Source organism: Argentina anserina, chromosome 3 (genome assembly GCF_933775445.1).
Source record: "Argentina anserina chromosome 3, drPotAnse1.1, whole genome shotgun sequence".
In the NCBI taxonomy this organism is placed as follows: domain Eukaryota; kingdom Viridiplantae; phylum Streptophyta; class Magnoliopsida; order Rosales; family Rosaceae; genus Argentina; species Argentina anserina.
In genome coordinates, this window is record NC_065874.1 from 8,477,268 (window position 1) to 8,495,932 (window position 18,665).

The following is an 18,665-nucleotide window of genomic DNA, read 5'->3' on the forward strand; positions in this document are numbered from 1 at the left end:
GAACAAAGCTGAAACGCGTAGTCGGCACAGACATCAGTTCCTAGCCGATGTAAAACAAAAAAAAAAATCCGATGTCCTAGTGGGTATGTACAACAATATGTAAACGCAGGCATCGATTGCTACCCGCACTGATGGTAACTAGTAGTTTGTGATTCAAACACAATGTATAAGAGCCTTTAGGTCTAGAACTCGGTTGTGGGAACTTGTATCTTGTGACTTGTGGGGAAACAATTCTCACCACTTCAGCAGCACAAAAGGAGTATATAAGGCAGAAAGTATCAAAGTTTTATCTGAGACTAACACATTTCCTCATATACAACAACATGGTGAAGATTTAGTGCATCAGAAACAAGACATATATCATCGATCTCCATCACGCCTCCTTGGTTCATACCTCTACTGTTGGAGTGTATCACTTAATAGTAGTCGACTGGGAGAGAACAGACTGATCTCACCTGACCTTGAGATCCAGTGAGGACTCCAAGTTTTGACATCTTCGTCATTGCCTGCGCAAAGTCCATTCGAAATGCCGTTCCATTATAAGCAAAACCTGCAACCACTTGAGCAGTCCTCATGTTAACCATTAGTTGCTGATCAGAAAAGAGGATTCCTCTTCCCCGCATCAAGTTCTGGTAATAGTGAGAGTCGAAAACTGCCCCAGATGATATGAACAAAGACGATTGCGATGCATCACTATTACTACTGGTGGCCTTGTTAGCATTGTTTACGCATTTTAGTTTCAAAGTGCTGAGGAGATCAGTTGGCAAAGCTGGGTCTGGCTGCCCTGTCCCAGTGAAATTGTTTACGCGTGACTCGATGAACTCACATCCTATCTTTCCAATGTTGTGTGCTCCTAATACAAATTACAAAACAACTCAAAAATTAAAATGACTTATTTCAATGATAAGTAAGCTAGGAATGAGAATTAATTGAGGAATATGTAGAGGGTCAGTGACTACCAAGAAGAGCAACTGTTTCGCTCTCACTGAAACCTCTACTTGAGAACAGATGCAATATTTGAGTGATATTATCATCTGGTTTTGGAATCTCCTCCATTGCCACATCAAAGTAGGACTCTGTGCTATCTCTTCTACCTGTCAAGACCGGATAATAAGGACCGCCAGCCTGCGATTTCAGATATTACAACCACAACACCAATGAAGACTGTACATTAGAATCTAAAGGGAAAATCCTAAGGGAACTTAGAGAGAGAGAAGTACTGATTAGCACACCAGAATAACGCCATCTCTGGTGGCAAGAGCTAGTATATCGGCACAAGATACCACCCCTGGACAAACATTTTCGAGTTCCTCCTTGATCTGATCAATTTTATCGAATCCCTTTAAAGACTTGTTTGGTATGGCCTGCTTCTCTATAGAATGGTTTGTATTCCCATTGCTGTCATCCAAGAGAACGGAAGCATCACACCCCTGATTCATGAAGCCCCACAAGATTATATTAGACAGATAGGTGGATAGATCCAAAAGAAATCTCAAGGAATAACAATGTTCTCATCTAAAAAGTCTCCAGGAAAACTCACAAGAAGCTTAGATGCTTAATAGAATAGGAAGGTTCAGCCAGAGTAGCGAACTTGGCTCCCACCAAATTGTTTTAGATATTATGTAGACTTTTATGCATTGCGTCACAGTTGACTATGAACAAATTGAACATAAACACATGACGACATTCACCAAGACTACAGTCTAACACGTACTACTTGTTTCAGTGTCCATTACAAGTTTCAAAAGAGCTACACAACATAATACTGGTTTTGGAATTGCAAACTCTTATAAACATAGCACATTAGCAAATTAACAAAGATCCTTGCAATATTTCAACCATACAAAAAAACAGAACAGGTCACCCAATCAGCATTGTGTTACACTGTTACATAAAGAAGAAGGCTAACAATTAAACAACCAGTTGAATAACACAACATGCATAATGAAAAGATCAATGCAAAGAATGAAGCTGCAACTTAAGCATTGAGAAATGCTCACACCGAATTAAGCCATTTCAGGATTTGAAGTTCTATACCTGAATGAAGCAGTCATGGAAAAAGAGACGAAGCAACTGAGCCGAGACGTTCCTGTGCTGCCTGTAAATCCAAGTCATCTTCGTCCTCACAATGTTCTCAGCCTCAGGGCACGACTCCTTATAGAAATCGTACTCCAGTTTCCCCGACGCCTCTTCCGTTGGCTTTTCTTGTTCTCCGCCGCTATAAGCACCCAGAGTGACCAGCCGCTTGTCGGACGACGCATCTATCTGTTTGCTCCGCGAAACCACCACCGAGAACAACACCACAGTCGTGATTACCCACCGCGCCTTCACCGTTCCCAACATCATTTTCTTCTTCTCCTTCTCCTTCTCCTTCTTATGGTGAATGAGCTATGAAACGAGGTCGTGTACAGAGAGATCGAAGTGGTTGTAGCGGGAAATGAGAAACAGAGAGACGAAGAGTTAGTTATAGTAACGAGTCGGGTCGAACCGGGAGAGACCAATATTCATTTTTGGGTTAGGTTGGGGTTTAATGATTGTTAACAGAGGAAAAGCCCAATACACATAGTGTTCATGTTTTTCTAATGATTAGGTTTCTCTTTACACCCTTCATCACACTCATCTCACCTCTACCTTGGTAATAATGTAGCATCCCACACATTCATTCCCCTCACCCCTAGTCCCTACCTTCCTGCTACCCAGACATTCATACTAATTTTATCCACCCCACAGTCCCCACTTCAACCTACTTTTGGTTAAGATTTATGTTAATTCCAACATAACCATTATCTTGCATTCACACTAATATACTGTACACTTCTTCATTCTCACGTACATATCATGAAATATGAAGCCATGAGAAAACCGAAAGGTTCATCACATGACATATTTCATGTAGTTCAACCTCAGTATCACTCGTGGCTTAAGAGAGATAATATATATATATATATATATATACAAACATGCCGGATCAGGAGCAGACATTCGCAGTGCACTAAAAGTTCGGACGTCGGTGCTTTCACTAGAATCCGACCACCCCGACGATGTTTCTCTTTCCGAACCAAGCTCAGAACCATCACCAATGACATCACCAAGAAGATAAGGGCCAAATAGATCGGGCTCGAAGGTTTAAGGAGCTAACTCACGGAAAATTAATATATGATCAACGTCGATTGCAAATCGGCAACCGGTGACTCCACCGACAAACAAAAGCTCCAAATCGTTGCCCGGACTTTGTTTAGGGTGAGAAGAGTCGTTGTCGGCGCTGGATTCCGGTGAAAAGCATGAACATCCGCACTTTCGGGGGGAGGGGGGGCGGTCGTCCTCTCTCAATCGTTTTCGTATATATATATAAATATGGTAACAAATTACCAAAAAAAAAATTGATATCTTCAAATATGGCTTCCAAATCACTAGTGCTATCACAGCTATGTGTCAAGAATTTAGGTGGTTTACAACATAAGTGATAACCAGGACAGTATTTGGCAACAGCTACTTAGAAGGGAATAACATATTTGGGGGTATACCGGAGGTGAATCAGAGCAGAGTTGACCCTCGGGGGCTAACAAGTGGGCCCCTTTGCAACGAGGACTATCTATTTGAGGACTTCATTAATTCACACACTCTTAGATTTTATATTCATATCGACCATTTAGTTTTTAGATATATATGAGTAGATAATTCCTGTAAAATTTCAATAAATTTGACGATCGTTAAGACATTCTTAAATGTGATTTACTCACTATGAACTTGAACGGTTCATGTTCGACAGTTTTAGTTCGTTCATTAATTTGATCTACTTTGATACCTTAGCGATCACTAAATTGGCTAAAAATTTGTATATCTAATCTACTAATATATACCTAAAATCTAAATAGTTGAGATGAAAACATATGACCGAAAAATATATTTAATAAACAATTATTAAAAAAGTCCTCAACAAATCATGAACAAGGTGGTCCTCATTGGAGAATCTCCCTTGACAAGTGACAAGATTTTCCTTACTATTGTTCAAAAATTCTTAGATGATCAGCTTCCTGGTATGATATCCATTGTGATGTAGAACAAGATTTGATGCCAGAATATATCTAGAATATGTCGTCTTAATTATCTGATTTGAGTTTTGATTTTATTGAGAATAGTATTACTATCTAGTGTTATTTGTTTCCTTTTCAAATTGGATTCTTAGGATTTTGTATTCAATTAGGTTTTTGATTTTGTTTAGGTTTTGATGCCTATATAAGTATCATCATTCTATGTATTAGGATCATCCTTCATATCAATAAAGACCCTATTATTATATAAGTTTCTCTATATTTCTACGGCTTTGCCGTAATGGTTAGTATATTCTAGCATATCTCACATGGCTTTCAACGCTTGACGGAGCCCCCTACTATCGTGTCCACACTCCCCGCATCATTTGGTTTCAGAGCGGGCTCGCCGCTTTGTAGCAGACGATGGTCCATGGGAGTAGTTCACCCCGCCAACCTCAACGACGCTAATCGTAGAGTATCTATCCAAATTGAGGAGAAACATATCAAGGGATTTCGCCCTTAGTTAATCTCATCAATTCAAAATTGACGAGGAATTTGCCCTCGGTTAAGCTTATCAATCCTATCAAAAAGAAAACAAATATGGAAGTATTGATTTTCTCAAGATGAAGGATTTGATGGCTTTTCAAGTTTTATTCCTATAATCAAGCTGCAATCAAGATGAAGTCGAGGTCGAGTTCTTTTCAAGTGGATAAGTCTGATGTAGGACGAGATTTGATGTCAGAATATATCTAGAATATGTCGTTTTAATTATCTGATTTGAGTTTTAATTTTATTTAGAATAATATTATTTTCATTTTAGGATTCTTCTATCTAGGGTTATTTGTTTCCTTTTTAATTTGGATTCTTAGGACTTTGTATTCAATTAGGTTTTTGGTTTTGTTTAGATTTTGGTGTCTATATAAGCATCATCATTATATATATTAGGATCATCTTTCATATCAATAAAAACCTTATTATTAGACAAGTTTTTCTATATTTATACAACTTTGCCGTAATGGTTAGTGGATTCTAGAATATCTCACATGACTTTCGACACTTAACAGAGTCCCCTACTATCTTGTCCACACTTCCCACATCACATTGCATTGCATGCGAAGAAATGATATGAAAGAATTATCTTTCCAGCTGCTTGCTGGTTTTATCTTTGATTTATCTCTGACTACTCATATGTGATATATAATTCTGACACTTTATGGTGATATGATATGTTCCCATCTCTCATGTTTACGTCATATTTTCATTTCATGTTGCAGAAACTTTAATTAAAACTAGACACTAGTGATGAGATCGAAGCAGAGACGTTTGAGAAGGAAATAAGGTTATATACTCCTGTTATTCAACTTGTAAAGAGAGCTGAAAGGGAAGTTAGGCTGGGGAAGTTTATTGCTCTTGCTAATATTTATTTGATCATTCCAATTGTAGCACTTCACCATGACACTCAAATATGGGGACAAGAAGAGGAACTGTTCAAACCAAAGCGATTCTCATAAGGGGTTGCAAGAGCTACTAAATTTAACATGGCTACATTCATACCATTTGGAATGGGACCTAGAATTTGTATTGGTTTCAACTTTGCCACCAAGGCACCACTGAAACTAAGACTGCTCTGATTCTGCAACGCTACGCCTTCACTCTTTCCCAGGGTTATGTTCACTCTTCTCTTCAATTTCTTAAACTTCGCCCGCAGAATGGAGTTCAAGTAATTTTACACTCCTTGTGAGATGTTGAAGTCTGAGTTCTAAGTTCTTCTATGTGGCTATGATTTATGGATTGGCTAAATACATGGAGTCCTATAATACTGTGTTTGTTCAAGGTGTGCATGTTGTCTAGGAAAGGGAATGATTCATATATGATTGTCCAGGTACACTAACACTTCTCCATGCCAATAATTTTTTTAAACAGTGAAACAAATTCACTTGGTATAAACCAATCCAAGCACAAGGCTCATTAACGATCACAAGAATCATGCATACAAGTGACAAGCCACCTCTAAACAGACATCGAGACCTGCTACATTACACTCACTTGAAGGGAAGAATATTATTTGAGAAAAACAAAGCAGAATAATATGCTTGGGCCAAATGACCCAAACTCATCTACAATGACCCCAACCTAGGCCTTCCTCCATTGATCCACAAGAGATCTGCCGGCCAAAAATCCAGTCGGCCGCTTCCACCTCTGATCAGAACAATGATCCCCGGCTGTCAAACCAGGCGCCACCATAGAGCCACCAAAACAAACCAGCGACAGACGTAAGGCACCCAGACAGACAAGATCCTCACAAACAACAGAGCAACTAGATTGGACCCAGTTCGGCAAATCCAGACAACCCAACAACACCACACTTCCCTTTCACACACCACCACACCAGTCCCCATCCCATGCCGAAGCCGACTCATCCAGCAACCCTACACAACCACCACAGCATCGTTGCCGCTCACCAACACCAAAAGATCAAAAAATGAACACCTCTTATGAACCTCCACCAACAATCCACCCAATCGAAGTCACCGACTGACCCGCCGAGACTCCCATCCGACGGCAGCATCAAGGGACGCACCGTCGGAGAGAAAACATTTTTGCCAAAACCCTAGTCGATCCGGTATTTGCGGAGTGATAATAATAGTCAGATTACCAATTCTATAAAGAATTGTCTTTAGTTCTCCATGACACTAATGAATACTGGTTCAATTTATAAATAATCAACCAGGCTCGTATATAAGGTTTGTGAACCTCACCTTCCGTATTTGAGTGAATTTAGAGAATTTCCTGCAATTTAGTATATAGAAGTCTCAAAACAATTAGGAGATCCAAAAAACCAAGGAGCATTCTCCTTAAATAAAAAAAATTCCAAACATTTTCCACAAATTTTTGTTTGCCATACTCCTCACTTCCAAAATAGTTAATTGTCACCTTGGTGCAGAAATGTGTACCTTCTTGGTCCTTTTTAGGGAATCAAATAACGATTTGTCTACGGTGGAGTACTCCTGGAGCTCAAATCCTTATCATTTAAATCCAAATTTCTAAAATTTAGTGGTCCTCATTACATTTTGAGGTCAATTTTTTTATTGACTTTTTTTTATACACTCACAATTTAGTGTCTCAATACAATAGAGTGCTTTATAGTAAAATTTTCCAATCAAATAACAGGAAGAAGAATATCACTCCTGTAACAAACCTCATTCATTCTGTACTATTTCAGTCAACAAGAGACCAAAGACCATGACATGGAAATGAAATGCTCAAAATGGCATGATACCCTTGTGCAGACTATATGAATAGCCCAAAAACTTCTCCTGGCTACTTGCTGAAAATGGCCTACTGCAATCAATATCTGAACGGCATGGAATTCGTAGGTTCTGGATTAAGTGATTTAGGCACAACTGAACGAAATCCAGGCAGCAGAGGAGGCAGGATGTGGGGTCGAAGGAGACACCAAGAGGACGATTCGTCCTTCAAATCGAAAAACCTCCATGCCGAGAGGAGGAGAAGACAGAAGCTCGGTGATAGGCTACTAATACTACGTTCACTAGTCCCAATAATTACAAATGTAAGTACTCAATGCCCTTCTTGAGCTCACTTGAACTAGAAACTAGCTAAACCACCTCACAGGCTGATAATATCTAATATATATGTGCTCCTTGTTGTAGATGACTAAAGAAACCATCATTGAGGATTCCATCACTTACATCAAGGAGCTGCAGACAAAGGTGAACATCTTGCAGGAGCAGCTTTTCGAGATGGAAGCATCAGCGCAAGAGGCGTTAGAGCCGAGGAAAGATGAAGTTGATGCTGCAGAAGAGATGAAAAAATTTGGGATTCAGGTTTGTACATATCACTTGACCAGCTAATGATTCTGCACATTCTGTGTACGTTCCTTGGAATATGAGAAATCCTATGTTGCTGGTGTGCTCAGATAGGAGTTGATGTGGCTCAGATCCATGGGAACAAACTTTGGGTAAAGGCTATCTTTGAGAAGAAAAGAGGTGGCTTCAGTAAACTGGTGGAGACCATGACCTACTTTGGCTTTGAACTCACTGATACCAATGTAACTACCTCCAATGGAGCAATGGTTGTTTCATCCATTATAACAGTAAGTCCTGAAAAACCGAAGAACATTTCTTCTATGGTGAATTGGTGATGCTAAGATTGAGTACAGATGCATATATTGTAATATTCTCAGATGAAATATACTTTGTTTGAAAGGTTCTACTACTTAACCAATGACAAACACTAATGATTTCAGGGATTCCATTGTGACACGCTTCAAGCTGAAGAAACGAGGGAACTCATGCTAGAGATCGTTAACGGTATATAAATAGGACATGGTAGTTTCACAATGTTAGATTGTTGAGGCATCTGGAAATCAAAAATATTATATAGACATACACCTGATCCTTATATAAACTTTCCATGTAATGATTAAAGATGGAGGAAACTGTTAGTGAAGCATCTGTAAATGCCCTTCAAGGCCATTGGCTCTGATCTAATGAACATTTGATGGCTTCTTAGTTATGGCAACTATTGACAATTGTATGAAAATAATAAGACACACACACACACTAACACCCCATAGATATATAACGGCAAATGTCCCATACGAGCAAAGACTGGTCAGTGGTGTATAAAGGCTGGTAAAGAGACTGCACGTCGTTTGTTAAAAATACAGCGACACGTCGCTTCTCAGTTAACAAACAAATACTGTATTGTGAAATACATAAGGGCAAAACCGTTTTTTCCTAAATAGACCGATATTCTCCGGTGCTTATCTGGGAATATTAGGGACATATCTGACTATTTTTTAAGCGTTTCGTGTCTCTGCACCTAGTCTGCATGGAATCGGGTACGGGTACGTGGAAGCGAAACGTTTGAAAAACGCGGAAACGTGTTTTTCAAAAATTTTAGGAAACGGGTACGTTTTGAAAACGTCGAAATAAAAAAATATATATAAATTATACAAAAAATATATATAATAACAAATTTTTAGTTTAAGTAACTCAAAATCTCAAATAACTTAAATAATTTGGTGTTCAACATTCGAAATAATACAAATATTGTAACGACCCTAAAATTTCGAGCTTAAAAACTCAAAATTCTAGAGTCGTTAAACACAAAATAATCTCAAATAAATCGAAATCATTAAAGTGTAACAGCGGATCAATTCCGAGTTCTCAATACAACTCAGACAACCAATTATTACAACCCAAATTATAATCCATACATAAAATGGAAATGTAATAATCCTCACAAATCACTCACAAATCTCACAAATGAAATTACACAACTTCTCACACACAAATCCACGCTAAAACCTCACCACAAGTAGGATACGAATGACTTCGAGCCTCTGTAGTCGTCACTCAACCTCCACTAATCAGCACCTGCGGAATTATCCCCTACACCATCGAATTGGTGCACCGGGATTGTAAACACAAACCCGGTAAGCTTATAGCTCGTATGAGTAAAATCAAAATATAATTCGCATATCAAAATATACGAAAGATCACAAAACAACAAATATAAATGCCCTCATGAGTCAATGGTCAGCCCATCTGGTTGACCCAAAGAAATATGAAATAAAACGCTCATGAGGAAATTAAGTAACCCTTCTGGTTACCCAATGCATTTATAATACGGGTACCGAGAACGCTGGTACACATCTGTTACCCATCTCGTAATACACCGTTGATATTGGATAGCCACCCGCTACCCAACATCCAAAATAAACTGAGTACCCATGAGCAGATAACCACCCGTTACCTCACATGCAGTACTAAGGCAGACAGACTAGAGCACTAACTGTATCGTAACTTTCGCCCGGCCAAAGGCTAGGTTCCGACTTGCCACACATGTACAATAATCTCACATCATATTGTACCAAATATCACGTCCGAAGACAAATCACATATTTTAACAATCTCCGTGTTAAAATCACGTACAATAATCACACATCATATTGTACGTTTCAACATTATGCTCGATATAATCACAATAAAAATCATAACAATATATTATATAGCAAACTATATATATTCGTACTTATTTACCATTTATACAATATATATATAGTCCACTATATCCTATACATGTCATATTTCACAAACACATGCTCACTACACAATTTCTCGTCATTGAAATGACCATTTCTAATGAATTAATAACAGTATATAACATAATGTACTATATATATATGTACTTATTACCCTTTATACAGTATATATGTAGTCCACTATATTGTATACATGTTTGTAATTCATTATTAAATACTCTTGCAAAATATTGAATCACCGCGAGGGTAGATTCGTAAATATGTGAGATTTTACTCACCTTAACGACTCGAGCGTAATTCCACAATTCCCGATGATAATTCATTTCCTCGATTTAACGATCACCTTGAAAATATAAGAAAAGAATTTAGAATCGTTTCGTAACCTTTAAATGCCGAAACAGTAATAATCGGTTACTGTTCAGCAATTTTCGGTTTTACGAAGTTATTGTTCAGTGGTACTATTCACGGTTACTGTACAAATATACAATTAATACGTATTTTTGTACGTATAAATACTATATACGTATTTCTGTACGTATAAAATATTAATACGTATTTCTGTACGTATAAATATTATATACGTATTTCTGTACGTATAAATATTATATACGTATTTCTGTACGTATAAATATTAATACGTATTTTTGTACGTATACGTACTATTTAAATGTAAATACAAATTCAGTAAATAAAATTTACTAAATTACCCTTTTACAAAATTACTTTTTACATTTACTGAAAGTAATTTATAATTACATTTACCGAAGGTAAAATTTAATTACATTTACCGTAGTAAATAAAATTTACATTTACATTTAAGTAAATTACCAAAATACCCTTCTGTCAAAACTGCTCACACCGCCTCACACGGCGGCGCGTGTGGCACACGCGCCACCTCCGGCCGGCCGCGCGTGGGGCCGACGCACCGACGCCAACCAAGGCGCGTGTGATGCCACCGCAGCCCCATTTCTCTCCTTTTCTTCTTCCTCCTCCTCCCCGCGGCCTCACGCCGCCTCATACTCTCTCCACGCGCCGCCTAGAGCGGCGGTAACCCCTCTCCTTCAATCCACCACCGATCTCCAACATCTCTACTCCAAATCATCCAAAAATTCACACAAACAACACAACAATCAAGCTATACTAATCCCTCACCTCAATCAACGTTGAACCGTCGAATTCGTCGCCGATCGTCTCGATTTTCTTGCGGAGGTGAGTCGTCGTGTCTCGGGGTTGATGGAGGTGCACCTGTGTTGCACCCTAGCTTCGTCCAAGGAAGGCTTGTTCGGCGGCGGTGTGTTGCAGAGAATGGAGAAGCTCGGTGTCGATCTATGACGATGAAGGAAGGCGCGTCTTGCTTCGGAGAGGACGCAGTCAAGCTCGTGGTGGAGTGGCGACAGGCGGTGAGAAGCACGGAGGTCGGAGCCCCTCGGATCGTGGTTGGAAATTTGCTGAAGGAGGGAGTGACTCGGGAGGAAGGGAGAGGAAGAGGGAACCGAGAGAGAGAGAGAGAGAGAGAGAGAGAGAAAAGAGGGAGGCGGCGAAAAGAGAGAGGGAGAGTTTCCAAATATGGAAAACCCTAATCACAAAACCCTCTATTTATACTCGTTTCCAAATCGGAAATTAACTTCCGACGTTAATAACTTTTAAGTACGTCGTCCGATTAGAACGCGTCACATACCCACGAACTCGTATCGACGAGCTCTACAACTTTCGTGAAGAAAGTTTTCACAACCGAGCGACGGAATAAAAGTCGATATATTCGTTCGGAAACGTAACGTTTTTCGAATTAAACGTTCCGAGAACGTAACCGTTACTTGTTACATAACGTCGTAACCAAACACATTCATTCTAAATGAAATTTCACAATTTTATAGAGTTCAAATCAAACTCATATATTGTTTGAAATTTAGGGTTATTACAAATATAATGAGAGATCTAGATATTAACAAGAAAGAAGGAGGGTCGGCGACTTGGCGGGAGGTCAAAAATATGTCGAAAATTCGAAAGTCATTTGACTCGACGAATGTAGGTCTAGCCCTTCATTTAAAAAAAAACATAAAAAACCTTTATTTTTTGGAAACTCGCGTTTCCAATTCGGAAACTCGCATTTCCACCGCGTTTCCAATTCAGAAACTCGCATTTCCACTACGTTTCCAAAACTCATTTTTCTGGAAACACGTTTCCGAGCGTTTCCGGACGTTTCTGGAATGGTTCCGGAGTGGTTCTGCTTCGGAAGCGGGAAATGTAGGTGTAGGCACGTTTCTGTGCTTCCTAGCTCTGCACCAAAGAAAACGTCCGGAAACGCCATAAAAGTTGTCTACTACGCCAAGAATACGATCGAATACGTCCAAAAATATTATTTCAAAGACAATTATACCCCCTCTGTATAATACGGGAGATTCTGGAGAGGATACTTTTCTTTTGTCTTGGGTCTTGGATTGCATGACTTTAATGTCTGTTAGATCATATAGATGTCATCACCGACTCCATTTAAGCGAGTGCTTAGTGGATTGAAAAGATTGAATGACTATGAAGATATGGAAGAAAAACGAAACAAGAGCTAAGCTTGAATATGATGGATGGATATCCGTGCTGAGCAATTATTCAAAATATGTGAATTGAGAGTGCCTAATTCAATTATCTCAAGACAAAGTTTAGATCATATATCTGAGTCGGAACTGTGTGTCTTCATCAACATCTCGACAAACTAATGAGAAGTAAAATTGATGTCTTCTTAATTATGGCAACTACTGACAATTTTATAATAAGACATACACACACACTCACCCCATAGACATATAAAGGCATATAAAGGCAAATGTCCTGAAGTCCACAATAGTACCTTGCTGCTCAGTATGGAGATCAGAGTACGTTTAGGTTTTTATGCACTATTTTTATTTTTCTTCTGTTGAAACTGTATTGAAGAGAAGTTTTTGCTAACCAAATGTACAGATAAAATTAAGATCATTTTGTGATAATTTATATTCATCAGATTCTGTGTTTGATTGAGCTTGTTGTGGAGCCTATCAGCTTATATCAATTAACAAAGTTACTAGCTGGTAAAGTATGCACAATGTCTGACTATCAAGATCTGAAGTTGGAATATTCATTCATGTTTCATTGTACTTAAAATGTAACATCACAAAATGAAAGTATAAAAATTCATAGACCAGCAAGATCCATTAGTTCCAATTCTTCACAAGCTAAAATCAGTCTTGGTTAACCAAGAACTCATGCCAGCCACAACGGAAATAGGAATAGAGGCAGCAGATACCACAAATTAAAGTTGTCCAACATAGGACAACTAGCAAGAGATCTGTAGACTGTAGTATACGTAACCAGCAATATATTCAGCAATCAGCACCACCAAGCAGATGACCAATGCCATGGCCAAAGATACCAAATTAAGCCAAGGCAAATCAACAGGCCGGCCCTGAGCTTTTCGAGGCTCTAGGCAAACAAAATACATCTAGCTCATGACCTTCATATATGTTCACTTCTAATCCCTTCAAAACTATAATACAATAAGATATGTAGGAGTAACGATTAATGTACTTTAACATAATACTATGAATAATAGCTAAATAGACCTAAGTCTAAATTGTTATCAACTAGAGTGGAGAAATTAATCTTTTAACTGGAAAAAAAATGAGCTAAGCAAAGATAAACACAATCTGTGTCCAATGAAAAACAACTTGGACTTACTATTAATAATTATTTAATTAGGAAAAGTTTCTAAAACTGATCGACCAAACTTTTTCTTTGATTAGTTTGATATGTATGCAAGTAAGCTTTTTATATGTTTGGGGGCTCTAGGCGCATGCCTTATAGGTCTATAGCCAGGGCCGGCAATGCAAATCAAGGACGTTACTCATGATTACAGCTGGCTCAGTATATCCTAAGTCGGCAGGAATTCGAAAGAAGGTACGTTGTGATTTAGATCAGTAGTCATTAAGGAAACCTCAGTACCTTACCTCAGTACGAAATAGCATTGGCGTGATCAAGTAACAGAATGCTCTCGAGAAAAGAATCCAAGAAGTAGTAATTATAATCTCCACGAATTCCAAAATCTCTTATTTGGCCAGTCCGACAATCCACGGAACGCAGATTTCCACTTGATCTCCGAAACACGAGTTGTTCACTCCTAGAATAGATGAAGTTCTTCATATTAAGTTAACTACACATTTCCAATTATGATGCCATACGGTTAACTTAGTCCATGATTCCGCCACACCATACTCTTTCATCACCCAAATGTTGAAGTCCTCCCACCAGTATTCCCCTGTAGCCAATGCAAGATAGTCCCCATGTTTTAAAACCAAGCACCTTTGTTTCCTCAAAGCTTCAGGCCTCGTTATCTTGCAAACACTTCCCTGACCATATCGAACGACATAATGCAGTTACCCCTCATTCCCGTGTCGTAAGATGCATCATCAGACCAATGTGGAGAGCCATTGAAATAGCACGCGCCTGATCCGAAGTAGGAGGCACAAAGTCTTCAGGAATAACAGCAGTACTTGGACTCTTCCAGGTCCCCCTAGCTAGCTAGGGAGTAAATATCACCTAGAGTTTCCATCTTTCGTGTGAAGCAATTCAAAAGGATATGAATCACCAACACCTTATAGTCATTGGTACGCGAATCGTAACCAAAAGCATGTCTGGAAATAAATTGGCCACTAGGTGGTGGAGGCAAAACCACAATCTTTCTAATACTTGGGTTCCAAATTACAGAAGGGGATTCAGAATAATAATAACGCTGAGGAGCAAGGCATATGAGACCCAGGGGCGGACCGGAGGGTGTGCCAAACGTGCGATTGCACGGGGCCTCCGATTTCCAAAGGGCCTCAAATATATATATATATATAGTTCCTATCTATAGTGATATATATATATACTTTTGGTATATACATTTACTAAATTAATATATATTAATGCAATACATGCAAAAATAACACTTCTCAGATCAGTTGGCAATCTCTTGGGTTTTTTTAACTCTCTTTGTCTTATGGTCTAGGCTGCACGGAATCGGGTACGGGTACGGGTACGTGGAAGCGAAACGTTTGGAAACGCGAAAGCATGTTTTTCAAAATTTTTAGGAAGCGGGTACGTTTTAGAAACGTCGAAAAAAATATATAAATATATATAAATTAAAAAAATATATATATAATAACAAATTTTTTATTTAAGTAACTCAAAATCTCAAATAACTTAAATATCTTGGTGTTCAACATTCGAAATAATACAAATATAATGAGATATCTAGGTATCAACAAGAGAGAAAGATGGTCGGTGACTCGGCGGGAGGTCAAAAATATATCGAAATAAGTCATTTGACTCGACGAATGTAGGTCGAGCCCTTCATTTAAAAAAAAACAGAAAATCCTTTATTTTTTAGAAACTCGCGTTTCCACCGCGTTTTTAAAACACATTTTTCTGGAAACACGTTTCTGGGCATTTCCTGCACGTTTCCGGACGTTTCCGGCGCGTTTCCGGGCGTGGTTCCGCTTCGGAAGCAAAAAACGTGGGTGTAGGCACGTTTCCGTGCTTCCTAGCTCATAGTAAGTGGTTCGAACCACATTATATTTTTTATTTGTACGTATTTTAAGACACTAATTATTTTCTTTCTCAACCAAAAAACTGTATACACCGTTTCCTTGATTTTCTTTTTGTGATAAATTTTTTTCCCTTTGTATCTCTCCTCCCTATTCTTCTTTTTGATTATCTCCGTCAATTTTTTTCAATAAAATTTTGAATATCATTATGTAATATATATAGATCTCAGTAAAAAAAATTCCACACAGGACCTCTAAGTTCAACGGACCGGCCCTGATGAGACCGTTACAAGTTCCAATTATTGCCAGACTCTGAGGTGAAAATATTTCTCCCTTTATGTACATTATTCCCACCGTTGAATGTAAAATAGGGTTTATAAGCTTGCACTCACCAAAACCAGGGTCCTTCCAGAGCAGAGAGTGAGATTTGCTAATGTTCTCGATCTCAATCTTGGTTCCGGAAGAGTCGGTTCCGGAGAATGCGTTTAAGAGAAGGACGCGGGAGTTGTTGTTACAGTGGAGGTGGGTGTGGGTCTGAATGAAGGTGGAGGACTTGACCAGAGACATCCACGACTTGCAAACTGCGGCGCATGTCATCAAACACTTGATGGGAAAATTCAGGAGGATTTTCTCTGTGATGGGTTCCGGAAGGTAGTCCCCCATTGCTTCCTCTTTGCACTTTGTCTGCTGGCTCTAAAATTTGCCCTAATTTTGAACAGGAAAAAAAACGATCTAGAATTTACAACTCGATCAAACTCGTACGTAAGTCTAAATTAATGGATTTACAGGCAATAAATCCTGAGATATAAACTCTGGATAGAGTCAATTTGATCGATAAAAGCATACAAGAGAGATCCCGCATTGTCGTAAAGTTTCTTATAGGACTTCTTATAAAAAGTCATATTTCATACATCAAATTAGAAAATAGTCAAATAAGGTTTGAAAATTAGAATTTAGTCACCTAAAAAGACTTCTTAAACCGTTACCCCTGATTTTTGTAAAAATTACAATGTTGCCACCTTCTCTCTCCCAAGAATTCTCCCCAGAAAACTAAACTTGTTGTAGAGAAAATGGAAATGGTCTCCTCATCTCATTGATAATTCCCTTTATATATGGGTCAAGATTACAATAGAAATAAATGGTAATTTCAAATAATAAAGGCTACATAATAGTGATTGATCCGTTACATCCGTTGACCATAAACGTCATTAACTTATTCATTTATTTGCTTTAACAAAGGCACACTAATGGTGTTTTTCCTTCAACACTCCCCCTTGTGCCGAGTTTAAAGATATAATGGTGCATAAGATGTTGCCTCATTAAAAACCTTGCCAAGTAACAAAACCCAATGAGAGAAAATAAAACCTTGGTCGAAGGAGAAAAGAGCACAACGCACCTATTACATTTAAGATTAACATATATGTACTAGACTCCCCCTGATGTCTGCACCTCCCCCTGATCTTTACATTAATCATGGGAGTTTTGATAACTTTTGCATATTTAATGATGCATCTTATTTGGTACGTATTTCTTTATGTCAAATGTGTAACGACATGAATAGAATTCATTCTAATAATGTCGTTTTTCTCTTTTTTTTTATAGGGACTATAAACCTAAACCTTTAGGTATTGTTGTTGCGTGGGTGCTAAGCTATACATCGAATGAGAGGTCGAGTCAAGTATATTGTGTTAAGTGCAATAATGCGTCTTTGCATTTGTATAGGGAATCTCATTTCCTGACACTTATTCGTCATCTTTCATTTAGACGAAAACGGATCTATCTTTAAAGACTTCGACTGATCATGGGAGCTATGGATGCCTCACTTTTAACATTTAGAGTGGTTAAAAGCCGATTGATGGTTAATCATCAATATTACAGTCCTCAAGATCCATTTGAGACTGTGTCTTCCCAATGATCTTTTTCATTCTTGACTTAGGATTTGTAATGGCGACATCTTTTTAGTTCATCAAAAGACTCTGCAAATCTATATTGAATGCAATGACATAACACATATGATCCATATTCATAATCAAGTATTTTACTTCGTGAACGTTTCAATTCTTTTTGTAATGCTACGTGATCTAGAACCATTTCTTGGGTGGATAAAGTCTGTTCTATGACTTTCATGTATATCTATTAATTTCGATCCCCATAGAGATACCTTATTTCAACATTCATAAGCTGCATTTGTCAGTTTTTCGGAAATTACCAAACTGATAAGGTAGTGAAGTGCAATGACTTCCATTACGAGAATATCTCTTTATGGTCCATTACAAAAGAATATTTCCTCGTAGTCAATTTCAGTGCGTTTGTGAGAGACTTTGCGCCATAAGGTGAGTTTATACTCTTAATTCTCATATGCATCCTAACAAAGATATATGATAGGGTTTACACTTGCGGTGTTGGCTTCAGCTACCCAAATACCTATCTCTTTGTTAGTGAACTTTAGTTCATGCTGGATCGCTTCTTCCCATTGGGCCAAAATTACTACGTTGTTATTTCTCAACGAAGTATGGTTCGATATGAAGACTCAATATCCTACATCATCATGTGGTTTGTATTTGGTAGAGATCTCTATATATTCAAGGATTTGTTCTAACATCTGAGGCGTCCCCTAGTGATAACCGAAATCCAGGAATTCTCATGAGGCGGATTTGAGATTATGGATCAATAGATCCAATTGTGCTAAACTCGCTTTCTTCCTTTAATCGAGTATATATCGAACATAAGGTGGTTTCTCCCTCTTCCTTGGAGAGCCACGGCCTATGACACCATTTATGCCACTTTATGGTGCCAACATGCCACCATCTATGGTGGCAACGCAATGCCCAAGTCATTTTGGGTGGCGTCATGTCCTCTTCTTAGGATATTGAACCTTGCAAGCCTATTTGCAGCTAATATCTGTGATCTCATCACTTTGTGCAATAGTGTGGATCAAGATGAGACACAGTGGGGACAAAGCATGACAATTCCTGTCGTTCCACTTGAACATTCTTTGTTCTTATCTCCCCC

General features: G+C 38.5%; 3 protein-coding genes across 3 annotated transcripts; 1 reads left to right on the forward strand and 2 right to left on the reverse strand.

Moving 5' to 3' along the window:
* Positions 1-416: 416 nt before the first annotated feature.
* On the reverse strand, positions 417-2,343 carry LOC126788767 (putative Peroxidase 48). Its single transcript, XM_050514779.1, has 4 exons — positions 2,038-2,343; positions 1,233-1,430; positions 960-1,125; positions 417-853 (listed from the first exon to the last, which is right to left on the reverse strand). Exons 1-4 carry the CDS (start codon positions 2,341-2,343, stop codon positions 417-419), a joined length of 1,107 nt encoding a protein of 368 aa, XP_050370736.1.
* A 4,983-nt stretch (positions 2,344-7,326) lies between these two features.
* LOC126788768 (transcription factor DYT1-like) lies at positions 7,327-8,370 on the forward strand. Its single transcript, XM_050514780.1, has 4 exons — positions 7,327-7,602; positions 7,703-7,876; positions 7,969-8,145; positions 8,299-8,370. Exons 1-4 carry the CDS (start codon positions 7,327-7,329, stop codon positions 8,368-8,370), a joined length of 699 nt encoding a protein of 232 aa, XP_050370737.1.
* A 5,706-nt stretch (positions 8,371-14,076) lies between these two features.
* Positions 14,077-16,316, reverse strand: LOC126786969 (uncharacterized). Its single transcript, XM_050512922.1, has 3 exons — positions 15,906-16,316; positions 14,341-14,474; positions 14,077-14,245 (listed from the first exon to the last, which is right to left on the reverse strand). Exons 1-3 carry the CDS (start codon positions 16,314-16,316, stop codon positions 14,077-14,079), a joined length of 714 nt encoding a protein of 237 aa, XP_050368879.1.
* Positions 16,317-18,665: the final 2,349 nt, after the last annotated feature.